The sequence below is a fragment of the Loxodonta africana genome, chromosome 25 (genome assembly GCF_030014295.1).
Source record: "Loxodonta africana isolate mLoxAfr1 chromosome 25, mLoxAfr1.hap2, whole genome shotgun sequence".
NCBI classification, from domain to species: Eukaryota; Metazoa; Chordata; class Mammalia; order Proboscidea; family Elephantidae; genus Loxodonta; species Loxodonta africana.
Window position 1 is genome coordinate 18,396,121 of NC_087366.1, and position 17,975 is coordinate 18,414,095.

Below are 17,975 nucleotides of genomic sequence, written 5' to 3' on the forward strand. Positions count from 1 at the left end.
GCCCAGGTGTGGTGGGTAAGGACCTGAGCCAGGGTGGTGGCAGCAGCAATGGAAGGGAAAAAAAGTTAAGAGAAACTGTGGAGAACAAGTGTTAGAATTTGATCCAAGTACAATCTCTTAAATCCTTTCCAGACACCACTGGGCTGGTGCCCTGTACACTGGATGGTGTGTCCTGTAGTGTAAACCACAGAAGGAATGGCAAGCGATGGTCACCCAGAAGCAAGGATATAACGAACTGAGCCACTGTGAACCCAGTGCAGTTGCCCAAGGCCAACGTAACACCATGGTTTTCAGGGACTAGCTTTTTGGGGGCAGTGTAGATAGAGGTTATAAGCTTAGGTGCAGGAGTCAGGCCTAGGTTCAAATCCCAACTCTACCATCTCTGTGACCTTGGGCAAATCCTTTAAGCCTTTGTTTCCTTGTCTGTAAAAAATAGGGACATTCATACCTATCCCATGATGCGTTTTGTGAAGATTAAATAAATTTGATTATATATGTCAAGAGTGCAGCCCAGAGTGCAGTGGGTGATAAAATCTCTGTTACAATAGCTATTATTACTCCTGGCCCCTGGCTGTGCGAACAGTTAACATGCTCAGAGGATAACTGAAAGGTGCCAGGTTGGAGTCTACCTTGCCTGAGGCTCCTCGGGAGAAAGGCCTGGTAATCCACTTCTGAAAACTCAGCCATTGAAAACCCTATGGAACACAGTTCTACTCTGACACTCGGGCATACATGGGGAATAGAAATTGACTCAGCGGCAACTGGTTTATTATTATCCCTAAAAAAAATAGCTCTTGAAAATATTCAGGAGTCAATGAAGCCCATTGTCACCAGTGGTGGCACAGGGAGGGGCTACGTACGGATTCAATGAGAGACTGGATAAATTATGAATGATGGGGTCAGAAATGACCACAAACAAATGCTGGGTTATACCTAACCTTTGAATCTGACATCAGCAAAGACACCCAAAGCCCTCTTCCCTCCTACCCATTGGTCCTCCACCCCCTGTAAGTCTCTTAGACCTGACTCAATATATCATTTCCTGTGTACCTTTATGGCTTAGCTCTGCCTTCAGTGGCAAAACCCAGGCACACTTGTCTGATATTTTTGCTCAATGGTGGCTTTCTGGAGCCAGCCACTTGTGGCTTTTTCAGGATACTTCTACTGTGAACGGGATGTCTGTCCACATTAGAAGGAAGCAGAGTGGCTAAAAGCAGTCTCTTTGGTTGAAATATTAAAGCCACACAGGCCATCTGTTTGCCAAATGGAGACCAGAAGCCTGGAAAGGGTAACTCAGAATGTAACCCTTCCCATGTCTACGACCCAGAGACTGAGAGCTAGACTGCTCCTTAAACAATATTTTGCACAGGAAGGAGTTTGTATGCTGTTTCTTTCTATTAAAAACCTGATGTGTACATGGTAGACCCTCAATATTTGTTGATTTTGAAATAAATGAATGAGGAGTGGAGTGGAGCAGAAGCGACCAAAAAATTCTGGTCTGCTATTGGAAAATAAGCATATACATTGTGTGGCTGTGACTTAGAAGAGCTGGATTTGAAGTAATGAGACCCGCTCTTATGTTTTTCTTAGAGAGCCTGTCTCACTATATTCTAGAATTTTATATCATTTGATCATAAACTAGATGCAATGGTTTCTCTTTAAAATCTCAGTGAGGGGTAAGTTAAACCAATAATACCCTTTGGACAGTATCTCAGTCAGAATGGGCCAAGTTATGCTGGGATATCAAACAACATCAAAATCTCACTGGCTAATATAACGAAGGGTTTCTTCCTGCTATGCAAAGCCTGCAGCAGTCCTGGCGTCTCTCCTGGGCAGCTGCCCTCCATGTGTTGGTGCGACATTCCAGGCAGCTTCAAAGCTGTGGCTTCTCCATATCAATACATGCTACTGTGATCATCATGGTGAGGCAGGTTTGGGGGAGAAGAGTCTGGAAAGTTGAGCAGCAGGAATTAAATGCTTTTCCAGCAAGTCAAATGGCCATTACTATCTTCGAGGGCAAGGAAGGGTAATCCTCTCCTGTGTCTGGAATAGAGAAGACATTGGCAAACAGGAAACCCTGGTGGTGTAGTCGTTAAGTGCTACGGCTGCTAACCAAAGGGTCAACAGCTCGAATCCACCAGGCGCTCCTGGGAAACTCTATTGGGCAGTTCTACGCTGTCTATAGGGTTGCTATGAGTCGGAATTGACTCAACGGCACCGGGCTTGGTTTTGGTTTTGGATTGGCAAACAGTCATAAGGGCAATCACAGATAGTTCCATAAACAGCCCAATTACTACTCTCATTTGAAATATTCTTTGTATTACCACTGCAAAGAAAACTAGTTGAGTGCTTTGAATTTCCATAATACAAAAAAAAAAAAAAAATCTTTAAGACCTTCTTGGGTTTTTTAACCAAGCTTGCTTCCAATCTATAAAATATATAGTTCATAAACAAAGCTTTTTTTGAGTGGCAAATAAATAAAACTTTTGTAACCCAGTGAGGGTGGGTCCTGCCGGGTTGACCCCTTGAGTCAATCGTGAGACACCAGACCTTTAAGAAAGAGAAAGTAGACTTTACTGCAAGCCGGTCAAGCAAGGAGCTCGGAGACTTAAGTCTCAAATCAAGCTCCCTGAGGTTGGGGATTCTAGGGCAGTTACAGCGTTCAGGATAGGGAATTTATGCATAATTCATGAAGTTTCTGGGAATAGACAGACAATTTCATAGCAGCTGGGGGGCATGTGTTTTTTGGGGGGTATGATGCATGAAGTTTATCTAAGGACAGCTTTGTGGCCTGTTGCTCATGTCCGAATGGAGGGGGGTGGTTGGTGAGTACTGAAGTGGCCTTGAGTAGAGAAGCAGTAAGATGACCTTGGGCTATTACACAGAAATACCTTCTCAGGAACTCACAGGCCCAGGTGCGATGGGAGGAGGGGGAACAGTTTAACCCTGTTGGTTACAGTCCAGGAGAGCAAACAGTGTAACTCTGCCGGCTATGCTTTCATTATTCAGTTTGCAATGTCTCTTCCACCTGGAAGCTTCCCTTTGACTCTGTACCAAGTTCTAGGTCTGGCTCTCGGGGGTAAGAAGATGTTAAAACAAGGACCTTTGGTATATCCGTGACTAAACCTGCCTGGATGAGATAAAAATAATCCCAGACCTTGACAATTATAAATTTATAGAAAAAGGCATTATTAAAAAAAAAAAAAATCTAGCTTATTTTTGAGCTCTTTCAGCATGAACCACAGTAAGTAATAGCTAAGAGTTATTGACCATTTACTGCGTTAATTTACAAGGGTGAGGGCTTTGTACGTAGTGTCTCATTTCAAGTTTGTAGCATCCTAAGGGACGTACTTTTATTTTCCCCGTTTTACACATGATGAAACAGGAATAGAGAGGGCAACTAACTCTCCCAGGACCTCATAGGCCAAGGTTTGGACACAGATCATCTGACTCCAGAGCCTTCCTTCTCTTACCTGTTACCCAGAACAGCCTCCAAATACTCTTAAAATAAGTCTTAAGGGAAATGGAGCAAATATTGCAATCTGCATATAAATAAGTGCTCATGAAAACTCTGACCATCGGGGTGCTTGTAGAGCAAGAAATTGTATCCTAGGCTGCCCCATCCTAGAGAACTGCAGGGCAGTAGGGTTCATAAGGCCTGAGGCATTATCCCCTGGCCTGGACATCCAAGTCGTGTTCCTGCCCTTGGGATCAGGTGTGCAGATGGAATTCTGTTCTCCTGATCCTTTCACTGACGATTCACTCTGCATGTTTCTTGTGTCTTCCAGTTGACCGTCCTCCAATGGAACCCTCCCAGTTTGTCTCGGTTGCCCCTAAATATCCAGACAAGATGGGATTTGATGAGGTAGGAAAGGTGTCTCTGTGTATGTGTGCATGTGTGTGGGTGTGCACGTGTACATGCGTGTGGTATGCTGTATGTATATACCACAACATAAGCCTAAGTGGACATCTGAGAGTTAGCAAGACCCTTGGTCTGGCTGCTGAAAAGGCACTGAAGTCTTCAAGAAACTACTCATTTTTTGTTGTGCTTCAGTTTTGTTATCTTAAAAAAGGAGGATCACGGTGAAAAAAGTGTGTTAGTCATTGAGCCAGAAAGAAGTTACAATTTAGTAGCAAAGGTGAACTTGAAATTTTCTAGGAACAGGTATTGCCATATTTTATCAATATTCAAGTGTAGGATAAAGAGGATATATGTTTTAGGTGTTGGAAGGCTTTTATTTTATCCCGCCACATCTGAATGAATGGAAACCATTTTGGAATACTCCATACTTTGTTTTCTTTCTGCTGTTCTTCTATGGAAAAATGTTAGAGGGCAAGGTTGAGAGGACAAAGCAAGAAAGAAAAAAGAAACTTACTCTAAAATTCTACCTTTCAGTGGCAAGAACATAATATTAATATTCACATAATAATATTATTATAGTTTCCATTGCATAAAGGATGAAGTACGAGTGTAAAGAGATGTTTGTCCTGGGAATGTGCACATAAAGAGATGTCTATCTTGGGAATACACACTACGGGTGCTTGATGGGGCCAGACTTATGATTCCAAGCCACTGAATCCTTCTTGGGTCCCTCCTGTAGCCACTGCCAAGCATATTCAGGTAGAGCTTGGAGGTCTAGAGGCTACAACAGTGCCTCAGGAATCCATAAACTGGTATAGTGTTCTTCCATGGATTCTGGATATGTCACAGGCCAAGTTTTATACTTCACATACTTCATCGCCACTGCTTTAATTGGAAGAAAGTGCCTTGTTTATCACCCTGTACCATATACATACATGCCCTCAAAGTCCTGCTATCTGAAAGAGCTGCTGGAACTGGGAATCAGGATTTCTGTTGTTAAATTGAGTGGGAGCTGGTCTTCAGAGATGGAAAAGAGTATTTCGTTAATATTAAGTGGAAAAGAGTTATCAGCTATTATGCATCTTCACAGAGGGCAGAATGAGAAGAGATGGATTGCAGTGTAGTAGAGTCCTTGGGAGGATCCCTGGTGGTGCAGTGGCTATGCACTCACTGCTAACCGAAAGGTTGGTGGTTCAAACCCACCAGCAGCTCCGTGGGAGAAAGATTTGGCAGTCTACTTCTGCAAAGATTTACAGCCTTGGAAACCCTGTGGGGCAGTTCTATTCTGTACTATAGGGTCATCATGAGTAAAAATCGACTTAGCGGCAATGGGTTAGAGTCCTTGGGTGGCGCAAACAGTTAACGTACTCAGTTGCTAACCATAAGGTTTGAAGGTTTGGGTCCACCAGAGGTGTTTCAAAAGAAAGTCCTGGCTATCTACTTCTGAAAAATCAGCCATTAAAAACCTTGTGGAGTACGAGGAGTTGGTGTTGACTTGACAGCAACTGATGAGAGAAGAATTAGGCTAAATTGTAAACAGTTTTCAAAAAACAATCAAGGCTGCAGAAAAGGTTGTCCAACACCACACATTGGCCTGGCTTCCATGTATCCTTACCTGAAATTCCCACCTACTCCTCCTCTTTCAGTTCTCTACCTGAAAAGACCCAAGTGTCTGGATATATATTTGTTTTCCTCCTAAGACAAATCCCTAAGAGGACAAGACAAAGCAAATAAAATGGGGCAAAACCAGAACTTTCTAGCTCTGGTCCCCTATTTGGCAGTCCTGGATGTAAGGACTAGGCCACTCCTAGAGACCCACTGGATAATTCCAACTCTAGGAAGGGACATAGGCTCAGAAAATCTACTTTTCTAAGCCCAGAATAGTCCTCTGTGTGTCTGGAATAGAGATTGGAGGGTAGAAAAAGGGATTTTTGAGGGCCTTTTCAACCCACCTAGTGCTCCATGACCTAGTTGAGAGTGTCTGGGCTGTATTTGGCTGCATAACTCTTTTCTCTGTTTACCGTCCGTTAAGTATGAAGGAGCTGTCTGTGTTTTTCCTTCACAGCTACAGTTTTTATTGCACTTGTCCTGGCGGGGTCTGGAATTACATTATTATTTGCTAAAGTTTTCCCAGATGAGAGGTCTTGGGCTCCGGGCTACTTTTTGTTGTATCTTTGTTTTTGTTTTGTTTTTTTTCTTATGCTGTGATGTAACCCCAAGTGGCTCCATTTTTACACACGAGAAAATGCCTTTCCCTGTGCATGTTTGTAAAACTGGAGGATGGAACATGGCTTCCTGGAGCATGATAATTCTAAATAGGGAGAAAATGAAATATAAAGGAACACACCCATTAAGTTACAAAGCCCAGCTAATGAGGCAAATTGATTTACCACAGAAATCATGTTTTTAAAAAGATAATTACCCAGTTAAGTAAACAAAGGAGGCAATAAAATATGATGCACTTAATCCATTTCGCCCTAAATCAAGTGGGTAATTTTTCCAAAGAGTATGTGTTGCTCTCTATCAGTTTCTTTGTTCAGGCTTTACAAATGGATGGAAGTGAGACAATTTTGCCAGAAAGAGTTGAAATTTTAGTTAGGGTAGCTTTAATCCCAATAAGATATATGATATATTTACAATTACATTCAGAATGACCATGTGAACCAAAGCCTAAAACTTATTGCCATGGAGTCACTTCTGACTCACAGTGACCGTATAGGACAAAGTAGAACTACCCCACAGGATTTCAAAGGCTGTAATCTTTAAGGAACGTGTCTGTCATACTCTGGGGGCTTGTGTGTTGCTGTGATGCTGGAAGCTATGCCACCAGTATTCAGATACCAGCAGGGTCACCCATGGAGGACAGGTTTCAGCTGAGCTTCCAGACTAAGACAGGCTGGGAAGAAGGATCCAGCAGTCTACTTCTGAAAAGCATTAGCCAGTGAAAACCTTATGAATAGCAGTGGAACATTGTCTGATATAGTGCTGGAAGGTGAGCCCCCCAGGTTGGAAGGCACTCAAAAGATGACTGGGGAAGAGGTGTCTCCTCAAAGTAGAGTCGACCTTAATGATGTGGATGGAGTAAAGCTTTCGGGACCTTCACTCGCTGATGTGGTATGAATCAAAATGAGAAGAAACAGCTGCAAACATCCATTAATAATCGGAACCTGGAATTTATGAAGTATGAATCTAGAAAAATTGGAAGTTGTCAAAAATGAAATGGAAGGCATAAACATCAATATTCTAGGCATTAGTGAGCTGAATTGGACTGGTATTGGCCATTTTGAATCAGACAATCATGTAGTCTACTATGCTGGGAATGTCAACTTGAAGAGGAATGGTGTTGCATTCATTGTCAAAAAGAGTGTTTCAAGATCTATCCTGAAGTACAATGCTGTCACTGATAGGATAATATCCATATGCCTACAAGGAAGACCAGTTAATACAACTATTATTCAAATTTGCACACCAACCACTAAGGCCAAAGATGAAGAAATAGAAGATTTTTATCAGCTGCTGCAGTCTGAAATTGATCAAACATGCAATCAAGATGAATTGATAATTACTGGCAATTGGAACGCAAAAGTTGGAAACAAAGAAGGATCAAAAAAAAAAAGGATCAGTAGTTGGAAAATGTGGTCTTGGTGATAAAAACAATGCTGGAGATCGAATGATAGAATTTTGCAAGACCGACTCCTTCATTGCAAAAACCTTCTTTCACCAACATAAACGGCGACTATACACATGGACCTCGCTAGATGGAAAACACAGAAATCAAATTTACTACATCTGTGGAAAGAGATGATGGAAAAGCTCAATATTATCAGTCAGAACAAGGCCAGGGGCCGACTGTGGAACAGACCATCAATTGCTCATATGCAAGTTCAAGCTGAAACTGAAGAAAATCAGAGCAAGTCCACGAGAGCCAAAATATGACCTTAAGTACGTCCCACCTGAATTTCGAGACCATCTGAAGAATAGATTTGACGCATTGAATACTATTGGCCGAAGACCATACAAGCTGTGGAATAACATCAAGGGCATCATCCATGAAGAAAGCAAGAGGTCACTGAAAAGACAGGAAAGAAAGAAAAGACCAAGATGGATGTCAGAGGAGACTCTGAAACTTGCTCTCGAACGTCGAGCAGGTAAAGCAAAGGAAGAATTGATGAAGTAAAAGAACTGAACGGAAGATTTCAAAGGGCGGCTCGAGAAGACAAAGTGAAGTATTATAACGACATGTGCAAAGAGCCGGAGATGGAAAACCAAAAGGGAAGAACATGCTCCGAGTTTCTCAAGCTGAAAGAACTGAAGAAAAAATTCAAGCCTCAAGTTGCACTAGTGAAGGACTCCATGGGGAAAATATTAAACGACGCAGGAAGCATCAAAAGAAGATGGAAGGAATACAAAGAGTCATTATACCAGAAAGAATTAGTCAATGTTCAACCATTTCAAGAGGTAGCATATGATCAGGAACCGATGGTACTGAAGGAAGAAGTCCAAGCTGCTCTGAAGGCATTGGCAAAAAACAAGGCTCCAGAAATCGATGGAATATCAGTTGAGATGTTTCAACAAACAGATGCAGTGCTGGAGGTGCTCATTCGTCTATGCCAAGAAATATGGAAGACACCTTCCTGGCCAACTAACTGGAAGAGATCCATATTTATCCCTATTCCCAGGAAAGGTGATCCAACCGAATGTGGAAATTATAGAACAATATTGTTAATATCACACGGAAGCAAAATTTTGCTGAAGATCACTCAAAAACGGCTGTAGCAGTATATCGACAGGGAACTGCCAGAAATTCAGGCCGGTTTCAGAAGAGGTTGTGGAACCAGGGATATCATTGCTGATGTCAGATGGATCCTGGCTGAAAGCAGAGAATACCAGAAGGCTGTTTACCTGTGTTTTATTGACTATGCAAAGGCATTCGACTGTGTGGATCATAACAAACTATGGATAACATTGTGAAGAATGGGAATTCCAGAACACCTAACTGTGCTCATGAGGAACCTTTACATAGATCAAGAGGTAGTTGTTCGGACAGAACAAGGGGACACTGATTGGTTTAATGTCAGGAAAGGTGTGCGTCAGGGTTGTATTCTTTCACCACACCTATTCAATCTGTAGGCCAGGCAATTAATACGAGAAGCTGGACTATATGAAGAAGAACGGGGCATCAGGATTGGAGGAAGACTCATTAACAATCTGCGTTATGCAGATGACACAACCTTGCTTGCTGAAAGTGAAGAGGACTTGAAGCACTTACTAATGAAGATCAAAGACCACAGCCTTCAGTATGGATTGCACCTCAACATAAAGGAAACAAAAATCCTCACAACTGGACCAATGAGCAACATCATGATAACCAGACACAAACCCACTGCCGTCGAGTCGATTCCGACTCGTAGCGACCCTATAGGACAGAGTAGAGCTGCCCCATAGAGTTTCCAAGGAGTGCCTGGCAGATTTGAACTGCCGACCTCTTGGTTAGCAGCTCTAGCACTTAACCACTATGCCACGAGGGTTTCCAACATCGTGATAAACGGAGAAAAGATTGAAGTTGTCAAGGATTTCATTTTACTTAGATCCACAATCAACACCCATGGAAGCAGCAGTCAAGAAACCAAAAGACACATTGCACTGGGTAAATCTGCTGCAAAGGACCTCTTCAAAGTGTTGAAGAGCAAAGATGGCACCTTGAAGACTAAGGTGCGCCTGACCTGAGCCATGGTATTTTCAATCGCATCATATGCCTGTAAAAGCTGGACAGTGAATAAGGAAGGCTGAAGAAGAATTGACGCCTTTGAATTGTGGTGTTGGCGAAGAATATTGAATACACCATGGACTGCCAAAAGAACGAACAAATCTGTCCTAGAAGAAGTACAGCCAGAATGCTCCTTAGGGGCAAGGATGGCGAAACTTCATCTTACATACTGTCAGGAGAGATCAGTCCCTGGAGAAGGACATCATGCTTGGCAGAGTACGGGGTCAGCGGAAAAGAGGAAGGCCCTCAACGAGGTGGATTGACACAGTGGCTGCAACAATGAGCTCAAGCATAACAATGATTGTAAGGATGGCTCAGGGCCGGGCCGCATTTTGTTCTGTTGTGCATAGGGTCACTCTGAGTCGGAACCAACTCGATGGCACCTAACAACAACAATCTTTAAGGAAACAGATTGCCACATCTTTCTTCCATGGAGCAGCTGGTGGGTTTGAAACACCAACCTTCTGAGTAGCAGCTGAGCTAACCACTATGACAGCAGGGCTCCAAACCAAAGCTTAACCCAGTATGACCTCAATTCCAGAGTTATTCTCCTTTACTCTGGCAATAGCATAAAGCAAACTTTATCATCAACCTTGTATCACAGAAGTTTTAATCTACACAAGACCTGAGGGATAAGTTTGTTCAGCTCTCTCTTTTACAGCCAAGGTAACTGGACACAGAAGTATTAAATGTCTTTCTCAAAGTCATTAGATGCTCAGTCAAATCAAAGTCAAGACCACCTGACTTTATTCCTGTAGGTTTTCCCTGTACCATGCTTTGTGTAAGGAGCCTTGGAGGTGCAGTGATTAAGCGCTCAGCTGCTAACCAGAAGGTTGGCAGTTAGAGCCCACCCATCAGCTCCGTGGGAGAAAAGACCTGGTGATCTGTTCCAGTAAAGATTATAGCTTAGAAAACCCTATGGGGCAGTTCTGCTCTGCCACATCGGGTCAATATGAGTCAGAATCGACTCAGTGGCACACCATAACAACTGCCATCTGAAGTCCGCCTCTCTTGATGTACTAGTTTAATGTATTAAAGTGAGTTTATTATTGCTTGTAGCAAAAGGACCTTATTAAAACACTAATTTACCTTTAATGGCATTCATGAGGCTTCAGGTCCTTCTGTGGTTCCTAAGTCCAGGAATTCTCAGGACTGCCTCCATATCTGTGGAGCCCTGGTGGTGTAGTGCTTAAGCGTTTGGCTGCTAACCAAAAAGGTCCACAGTTCAAATCCACCAGCCTCTCCTTGGAAACCCCATGGGGCAGTTCTTCTCTGTCCTACAGGGTCACTATGAGTTGGAATCGACTCGATGGCGACAGGTTTTGTTTTGGGCCTCTTTATCTGTAGTGGCCTTGTTATGAGTATATGTTCAGTGCAGCCGCCAGGGATTTAAGGGCTAAGGCTTTGTCCTCACGAGAGGAAATGCAAAATGCACATTTTTTGTGACTTCGCAGACCAGTAGGTGTCCTCGCTATTGCATTTTTTACACATAGTTTAGAAATTCTGCCTTTCCATTTCTCCCTTCTCTTTCCCACAGGACTACTCCCAAGGAGTGGGCCCCTTCTCTTTACTTCTTTCAGAAAACATTCCCTTCTCTTTAACGGAATTGGAGAATCTTGACAAAGAAGGTACTAAAATTGGACTTTGATAATTCGGTTTGGAGTTTTGGAAATAAAAGTAATGAGTCAAGACTTTACTTTTTTCTTATTCTTTAATGGCTTTAAATTTGTCTACAGTGGGTATAAGTTGTAATAATAGCTAATATGTAGTACTCAGGAGGTATGACCACTATTATCCCAGTTTTACAGTTGAGGAAACTGAGACATAGGAACTGGCCCAAGACACACAATAAATAACAGTCACGACCTAAACTCAGATCTGCTTATGAATTTAATCTCTTGCCAAACTGCCTCCCAACTCTCAGTGATGGATATTTTGGTTTTAATTCACCTTGAACTCCTAAAGAGTAACTTTTTTAACTTTCCTATTTGAAGAGCCATGAGAACATATTCATTAATGAGCATCAGAAAAAACTAAGAGGGATTAAGTACTACAAATGGCTGGGTTCGGAAAACAATTCTGTTTGGATTGCTGTCATTTCCCTTCATACTCTTAATATGAAATACATAAATAAGTTTCACTTGTCATCCTGCCTCCATGTCCCAAAATCTTCACCATGGTTTTTCCAGCCTTCCCTCTGTTTATGCTACCTAAAGCCTTGCTCTTTATATTTACTTATCTTTCCAAACAGTCTAAAATAAAACTCAAGTAATTTCTGTTTCTTCTCTCTTTCTTGCGTTAGATTTTCATGATAAACCTCAAACGCCGAAAGGACAGGCGGGACCGGATGTTGCGCACACTGTACGAACAGGAAATTGAGGTCAAGATTGTCGAGGCTGTGGATGGAAAGTGAGTTGGTTTTTAATCCCTTTGCAGATGTGGTTGGAGTGGGGATATGCCTCCAGTGACTGGAGGCTAATCCTGGGTGGGAGGAATCTGCAGGTATTAAAGGATAGATGCTTTTTTTTTTTCTTAGTTTGGTAAACATATAGGCAACAAAACATTTGCCATTTCAACAATGCTCATGTGTACAGTTCGGTAACATTAATCGTGTTCGTCATGTTGTTCAACCATCACCATGAACTGTTCCTGAATTTTTCCATCACTCTTAACAGAAGCTCAGTGTCCCCTAAGGGAAAGACACATTTTTAAAACAGTCACGTGAAGTCTGAGTTGGGGGGAGATTTTCTGATCTGTCGTAGCATTTAAGCTAATTTCACCCTGTGGAGGAGGCCTGAAATCCACTCCATCTGGCAGTGATCTTTGGACCTCATTAGCCCGAAAACTCGCGTTGGCAGTGACTTTGCTTTGTCTCGGGGACTCTTCCAGTGATTGTGGTGGTATCTAGCTTTCTGTAATGTGTTGGAAGGGACGCCACAGAGCTGCATTCAGAGCCTGATTTAAAGAAAAGTGCTGAAACTTGGGAGACCTGAGGAAAATAAATGGGAAAATACGTAACAGTCTGCAGGTCCTGTTGTGTGCTATGCCTGACACAGCTGGCCTGGGCTGATCAATCAGAGTGTCTGTTTTTCCCAGGATTGTGGCAGGAAGGTCACAAAGCACGTGTGATAGTTTCTTTGTAGTTTTCTTTGTAGGGTCTTCTTAGCTGTTGTGTTTTGTTTTGCTTTGCTTTGCCCTTGTAGTTGGCACTCTAAACAGTTTCAAAGTGTAGGTTTTTATAAAACCTGTGTTTTGTTACTTGTTAGTTTTTGTTTTCATGTTACTCGTTCGTTTTGAAAGGAGCCCTGGTGCACAGTGGTTCAAGTGCACGGTTGCTAACTGAAAAGTCAGCAGTTTGAATCCACCAGCAGCTCTGCAGTAAAAAGATGGGGCAGTCTGCTTCTGTAAAGATTATAACCTTGGAAACCCTACAGGGCAGTTCTCCTGTGTCCTATAGAGTTGCTATGAGTTGAAATCGACTCGGCAGCAATGGGTTTTGTTTTCTGGGTTTAGGCTGTTACAGAAGTTCTCATCACTCCTTCAGAGAATCTCATCAGTGTTTCTTGAAGTGTGGCCCAAGCACCCACGTCAGAATCCCTGGGGCTTAACTAAGAAGGCAGCTTCCTATGTCCCACTGCAGACCTATGGAATCAGGATCTGTAGGGATGGGGCCCAGGATCTGCTTTTAAGGAGCCATGAAGAGATGTTTGGGTAGGTTTGCCAGAAAAAATACAGTTAACCAGTTAAATTTTCCCCATATATTGCATGGGCTTAGTTATACTAAAAATTTATTTGTTGTTTATCTGAAATATAAATTTGACCAGGCTTCCTTTATTTTTACTTGCTAAATCTGGCCACCCTATTCTTGGGTGCAGTAAATTTTAGGAACTATTTCTTCAAACACCACTAGGAGCCCCAATTCAATTCATAGGCCACACAGAACAGAAAAACTAGTTGAGTTGTAAGAGTTCTTTATATATTCTAGATACTAGATACTTATCAAATGTATAATTTGCAATTATTTTCCCATTCTATAGGCTATCTTTTTACTTTCTTTAGGGTTTCTTTTGAAGCGCAAAAGTTTTAGATTTTGATGAAGTCCAATGTATCTATTTTTTATTTTGTTGCTTGTGGTTTGGTGTCACATCTAAGAAACCATCAACCAAAGCAAGATTATGAAGATTTACTCCTATGGTTTTTTTCTAAGAGTTTTAGAATTTTAGCTCTTTTACTTAGACTTTTGATCCGTTTTTAGGTTATTTTGTATTGGGGAGTCTAAATTCATTCTTTTGTATGTGGATGTCCAATTGTCCCAGCATCATTTGTCAAAAAGACTACCCCCTTCCATTGGATTGCCTTGATACCCTTGTTAAAAATGAATTGATCATAAAGAAAGGGTTTATTTTTGGATTTTTAATTCTTTTCTATTGGTCTATATGTCTGTGCTTATGCCAGTACTACACTGTCTTGATTACTGTAGCTTTGTATTAAGTTTTGAAATCAAGAAGCATGAATCCTCTAACTGTTCTTTTTCAAGACTGTTTTGGCTATTTTGGGTCCATTGCATTTCCATATGAATTTTAGGATCAGTTTGTCAATTTCTGCCAAGAAAAGAAAAAAAAAAGCAGCTGAGATTTTGATAGGGATTGCATTGAATCTGTAGATCAATTTGGGTAGTATTGCCTTAACAAAATTAAGGCTTCCAATCTATGATCATAGGATGTCTTTCCTTTTTTTTTTTTAGGCATCTTTAATTTCTTTCAAAAATAGTTTATAGCTTTCAGTGTACAAGTCTTACATTACTTTTGTGAAATTTATTCATAAGTATTTCATTCTTTTTATGCCATTGTAAATAGGTTTTCTCTTAACTTCTGAGTCTATTCAGATTTTCTGAGTCTTCTTAAGTCAGTTTCAGTAGTTTCTGTCTCTCCAGCAATTTGTTCATTTCATCTAGGTTGTCTAGTTTATTAGTGTTCAACTATTCATAATATTCCCTTATAATTCTTTTTATTTCTGCAAAGAAAGTACTGATTTTCCTTTCCTTCTTCGTTTCAATAATTTGAGTCCTCTCTCTCTCACCAGTTTAGCTAAAGTTTTGTCAAGTTCGTTGCTCTTTTCAAAGAACCAAGTTTTGGTTTGTTGATTTTCTCTGTTTTTTAATTCTTTATTTTAATTCTAGTCTATTATTTCCTTCCTTCAGTTTGCTCTTCTTTTTCTAGTTTCTTAAGATGGAAGTTTACATTATTCATTTGATTTTTTTTTTTTTTTTTTTGGTAATATAGGCATTTACAATTGTAAATATTCTCTAAGTACTACATTAGCTGCATCCAATTAGTTTTGGGATGTTGTGTTTTTGTTAAAAACATCTTATTTTCTAATTCCCATTGTGATTTCTTTTTTGACCCATTGGTTACATAGAATCATGTTGCTTAATTTCTATTTGAGTTTCCCAAATTTCCTTCTGTTATTGATTTCTCATTTCATTCCATTGTGGTTGCAGAACATCCTTTGTATGACTTCAATCCTTTTAAATTTATCAAGGCTTGTTTTTTTGTCCATTTGGTCTTTATGGTCAAACATACGTTCTATCTTGGTGAATGTTCTGTGTGCCCCTGAGACGAATGTATATTGTGTTTTTGTTGGGCGGAGCATCTATAGATGCATGTTAGGTCTACTTGGTTTATAGTGTCCGCCAAGTGTTCTGCCTAGTCTATCCATTATTGAAAGTGGTGTATTGTCTAAAAGTATATTTTGTCTGATATTAGTATAACCACTCCAGTTCTCTTGTGGTTACTGCTTACATGGTATATCTTTTTCAGTTCTTTTGCTTTCAGCCTATTTGTGTCTTTGAATCTAAAGACTGACTCTTGAAGATAGCACATAATTAGTTGGGTCATGTTTATTTGTTTTTTTAATCCACTCTGCCAAGGGGCTCTGTGTGTGTGTTGGGGCATGTTTTCAATGTTCCATTAGGTAGCGTACATCTCTGCCTTAGCCTTCAATTTCTGCTTGCTCAGAATCTCAAGTTCAGCCAGCAGGGAGAGATTAGGTCATTCTTAGGTCTTTTCCAGGTATACACCCAGTATGGTACACGCGCATGACTTTTCAAAGCCCTCTATGGGCCTTTCATTCCCCAGTTTTTCCTTTTAAGCTTTTTGGTCAGTCTCTTGTTAATCCCAACTGATGATGCCATCTGTGATGTTAAACAGTTGCTGTGGATGGTTTTTGACAAATGCTCTGGTGGTAGGACTGTTACCACAGAGCAAGCTCTGAGTCAGGTCAAATAAAGAGAGCCCTTAAAATAGAGCTTTTTAAGGAATTTACGGATAGGCCAAATAGTGGCTATTTTATGGGAATAAGGCCTTGGGAGAGCTCCAAACCTATTCTGCCTCCTTTAGTGACTGCTAGATAGTTGGTTTTCTTAACTACCATAGTTGTGGGGCTATTGATCTTTCGGGCTGCCACAGAATGAGGGAGGGGGGCTGAGATTAAGGGAAGTTAAAATATCACAAGGATCACTGCGATTATAAAATACAGCTGTTTTTCTTAAATAAACATTCTTCAGATTATTGAAAGCCTTTAGTTAATTTCCAGAGTTCTAAAAAGTTGATCTGGACAATTTTTGCTGGCATTCTTATTGCATTTGTGGAAGAGTAGATTTGGGGACACATTTCTCTGCTATTTTTATTTTCACCATTTTTCTGATTTTACTTCCAAAGGAAAGACACCCACATGCTCATGTCCATACACAATTCCTCTCATTCTTCATGTCCTCATCCCTTCTAGTCATTTTATGCTTTTGTGAACCACTTTTCTCTCATTAGGACAGTACTTGTTTTTTTTTCGGAGGTGGTCAAAAGTTTAAAAACCAGTGATGCTCAGAATTATGTTGGATACTGTGAGGGATACACAAAAATATAAGACACCCCTCTTGTGCTCACAGAACTCATAATGCTACCATGGTATATTAACCCTGAGAAACTTGAGAAGTCTTCCTCCACGTGTGGAGAGGCTCTGGAGGAACACGCAGAACTCTCTGTCTAGCCTCTGTTACAGGGACGCTCTGATTTATTAACTTCCAACATGTTCTTGGTCATGCAGGGCACTCACCACAAGCCAGCTGAAGGCCCTGAATATTGAAATGCTGCCTGGGTATCGAGACCCCTACTCTTCCAGGCCTCTAACCAGGGGTGAAATCGGCTGCTTTCTTAGCCACTACTCTGTCTGGAAAGAGGTAAATAATGCTTTATTTGGATGTGCAGTTTTGTAATGAGGAGAAAGGGGAGGAGGGATTTGAGGTAAATTAAGACAGGATATAAGATGAGACTGTAACTTTTTGGAAGATATTATTTTAGAGACAATGCTTCAGAGTGTCTGCTGCTTTGTGTCTCCCTCGGACTCAGGGCCAGCAAAAAGGAGCAAGGAGGGGAAGACTTGGTGCCAGTTAGGTTGATGACAGGGGTAGAGACCCATGTCCTGAGGACCACACCCTTATTAATGCATTCTCATCATTAGTAGGGTTGCCTTGTATGTATATACCATGTCATCATTTATTAGGTGTTTCATACAAGAAGTCACATACATGTCAACGTGAGACGAGTCAGGAGGGATGGATCAATTTTACCCAAAAGAAAACTATTAAGTTTCTTGGCCAAGCAAGTAAGTGGCAGAGCCAGGACTTGAACCCTTGTCTTACAATCAAGACATTAATAGAAGTGGTATTAGAGTGCAGGTCAGTTCCCACAGGGAAAGAAAAACTCCACAGAAAGGACCCTTTGAATGCCTTCTCTCTTTTAATGTTCCAGTCTATGCCTGTCTTTTTTACTTTTAAGTTTTTTAATGAAATGTAATAGATGTCTATAAAAACATGTATAAGACGTGGCTCAATGAAATTTCACAAACTGAATAACATATAAAAAAACATATAGCAGCACGCAAATAAAGAAACAGAAGGTTACCAGCACCCTAGAAGTGGCCCCCTCCATACTTCCTTCCAGTCACTAGCCCCCCTTGGGTAGTCTCCATCCTGACTTCTAACAGCATAGAATAGTTTTGCTTATTTTTTTTTTTTTTTACTTTTTTTGTATTAAAGGAACCATATAGTATGCATAATCTCTCAACATTACATTTGTGAGATTCATCTGTATCATTGCATTTGATTGTAGATCAAACATACTCATTGCTGTGAATATACCACAGTATACTTTCCAGAGAAGGGGTGGGGATAGAAAAACAATAAATAGACAATAGATAAATGGTAACTTTGGTGAAGGGTAAGACAGTACACAATACTGGAGAATCCAACACAACTTGTACAAGGCAAGGTCACAGAAGCTGCAAACTCCC

The 17,975-nt window shown here is 41.0% G+C and overlaps 1 protein-coding gene across 5 annotated transcripts in view; it reads left to right on the plus strand.

The window, feature by feature from the left end:
- COLGALT2 (collagen beta(1-O)galactosyltransferase 2) overlaps window positions 1-17,975 on the plus strand; it is a 134,713-nt gene that overhangs the window by 103,762 nt on the left and 12,976 nt on the right. For all 5 annotated transcript variants that reach the window (XM_023549192.2, XM_010590949.3, XM_064276523.1 and 2 more), the window contains 3 exons: window positions 3,789-3,865; window positions 11,932-12,038; window positions 16,731-16,863. In XM_023549192.2, coding sequence (XP_023404960.2) covers window positions 3,789-3,865; window positions 11,932-12,038; window positions 16,731-16,863 — 317 coding nt within the window. The remainder of the gene's footprint in view (window positions 1-3,788; window positions 3,866-11,931; window positions 12,039-16,730; window positions 16,864-17,975) is intronic.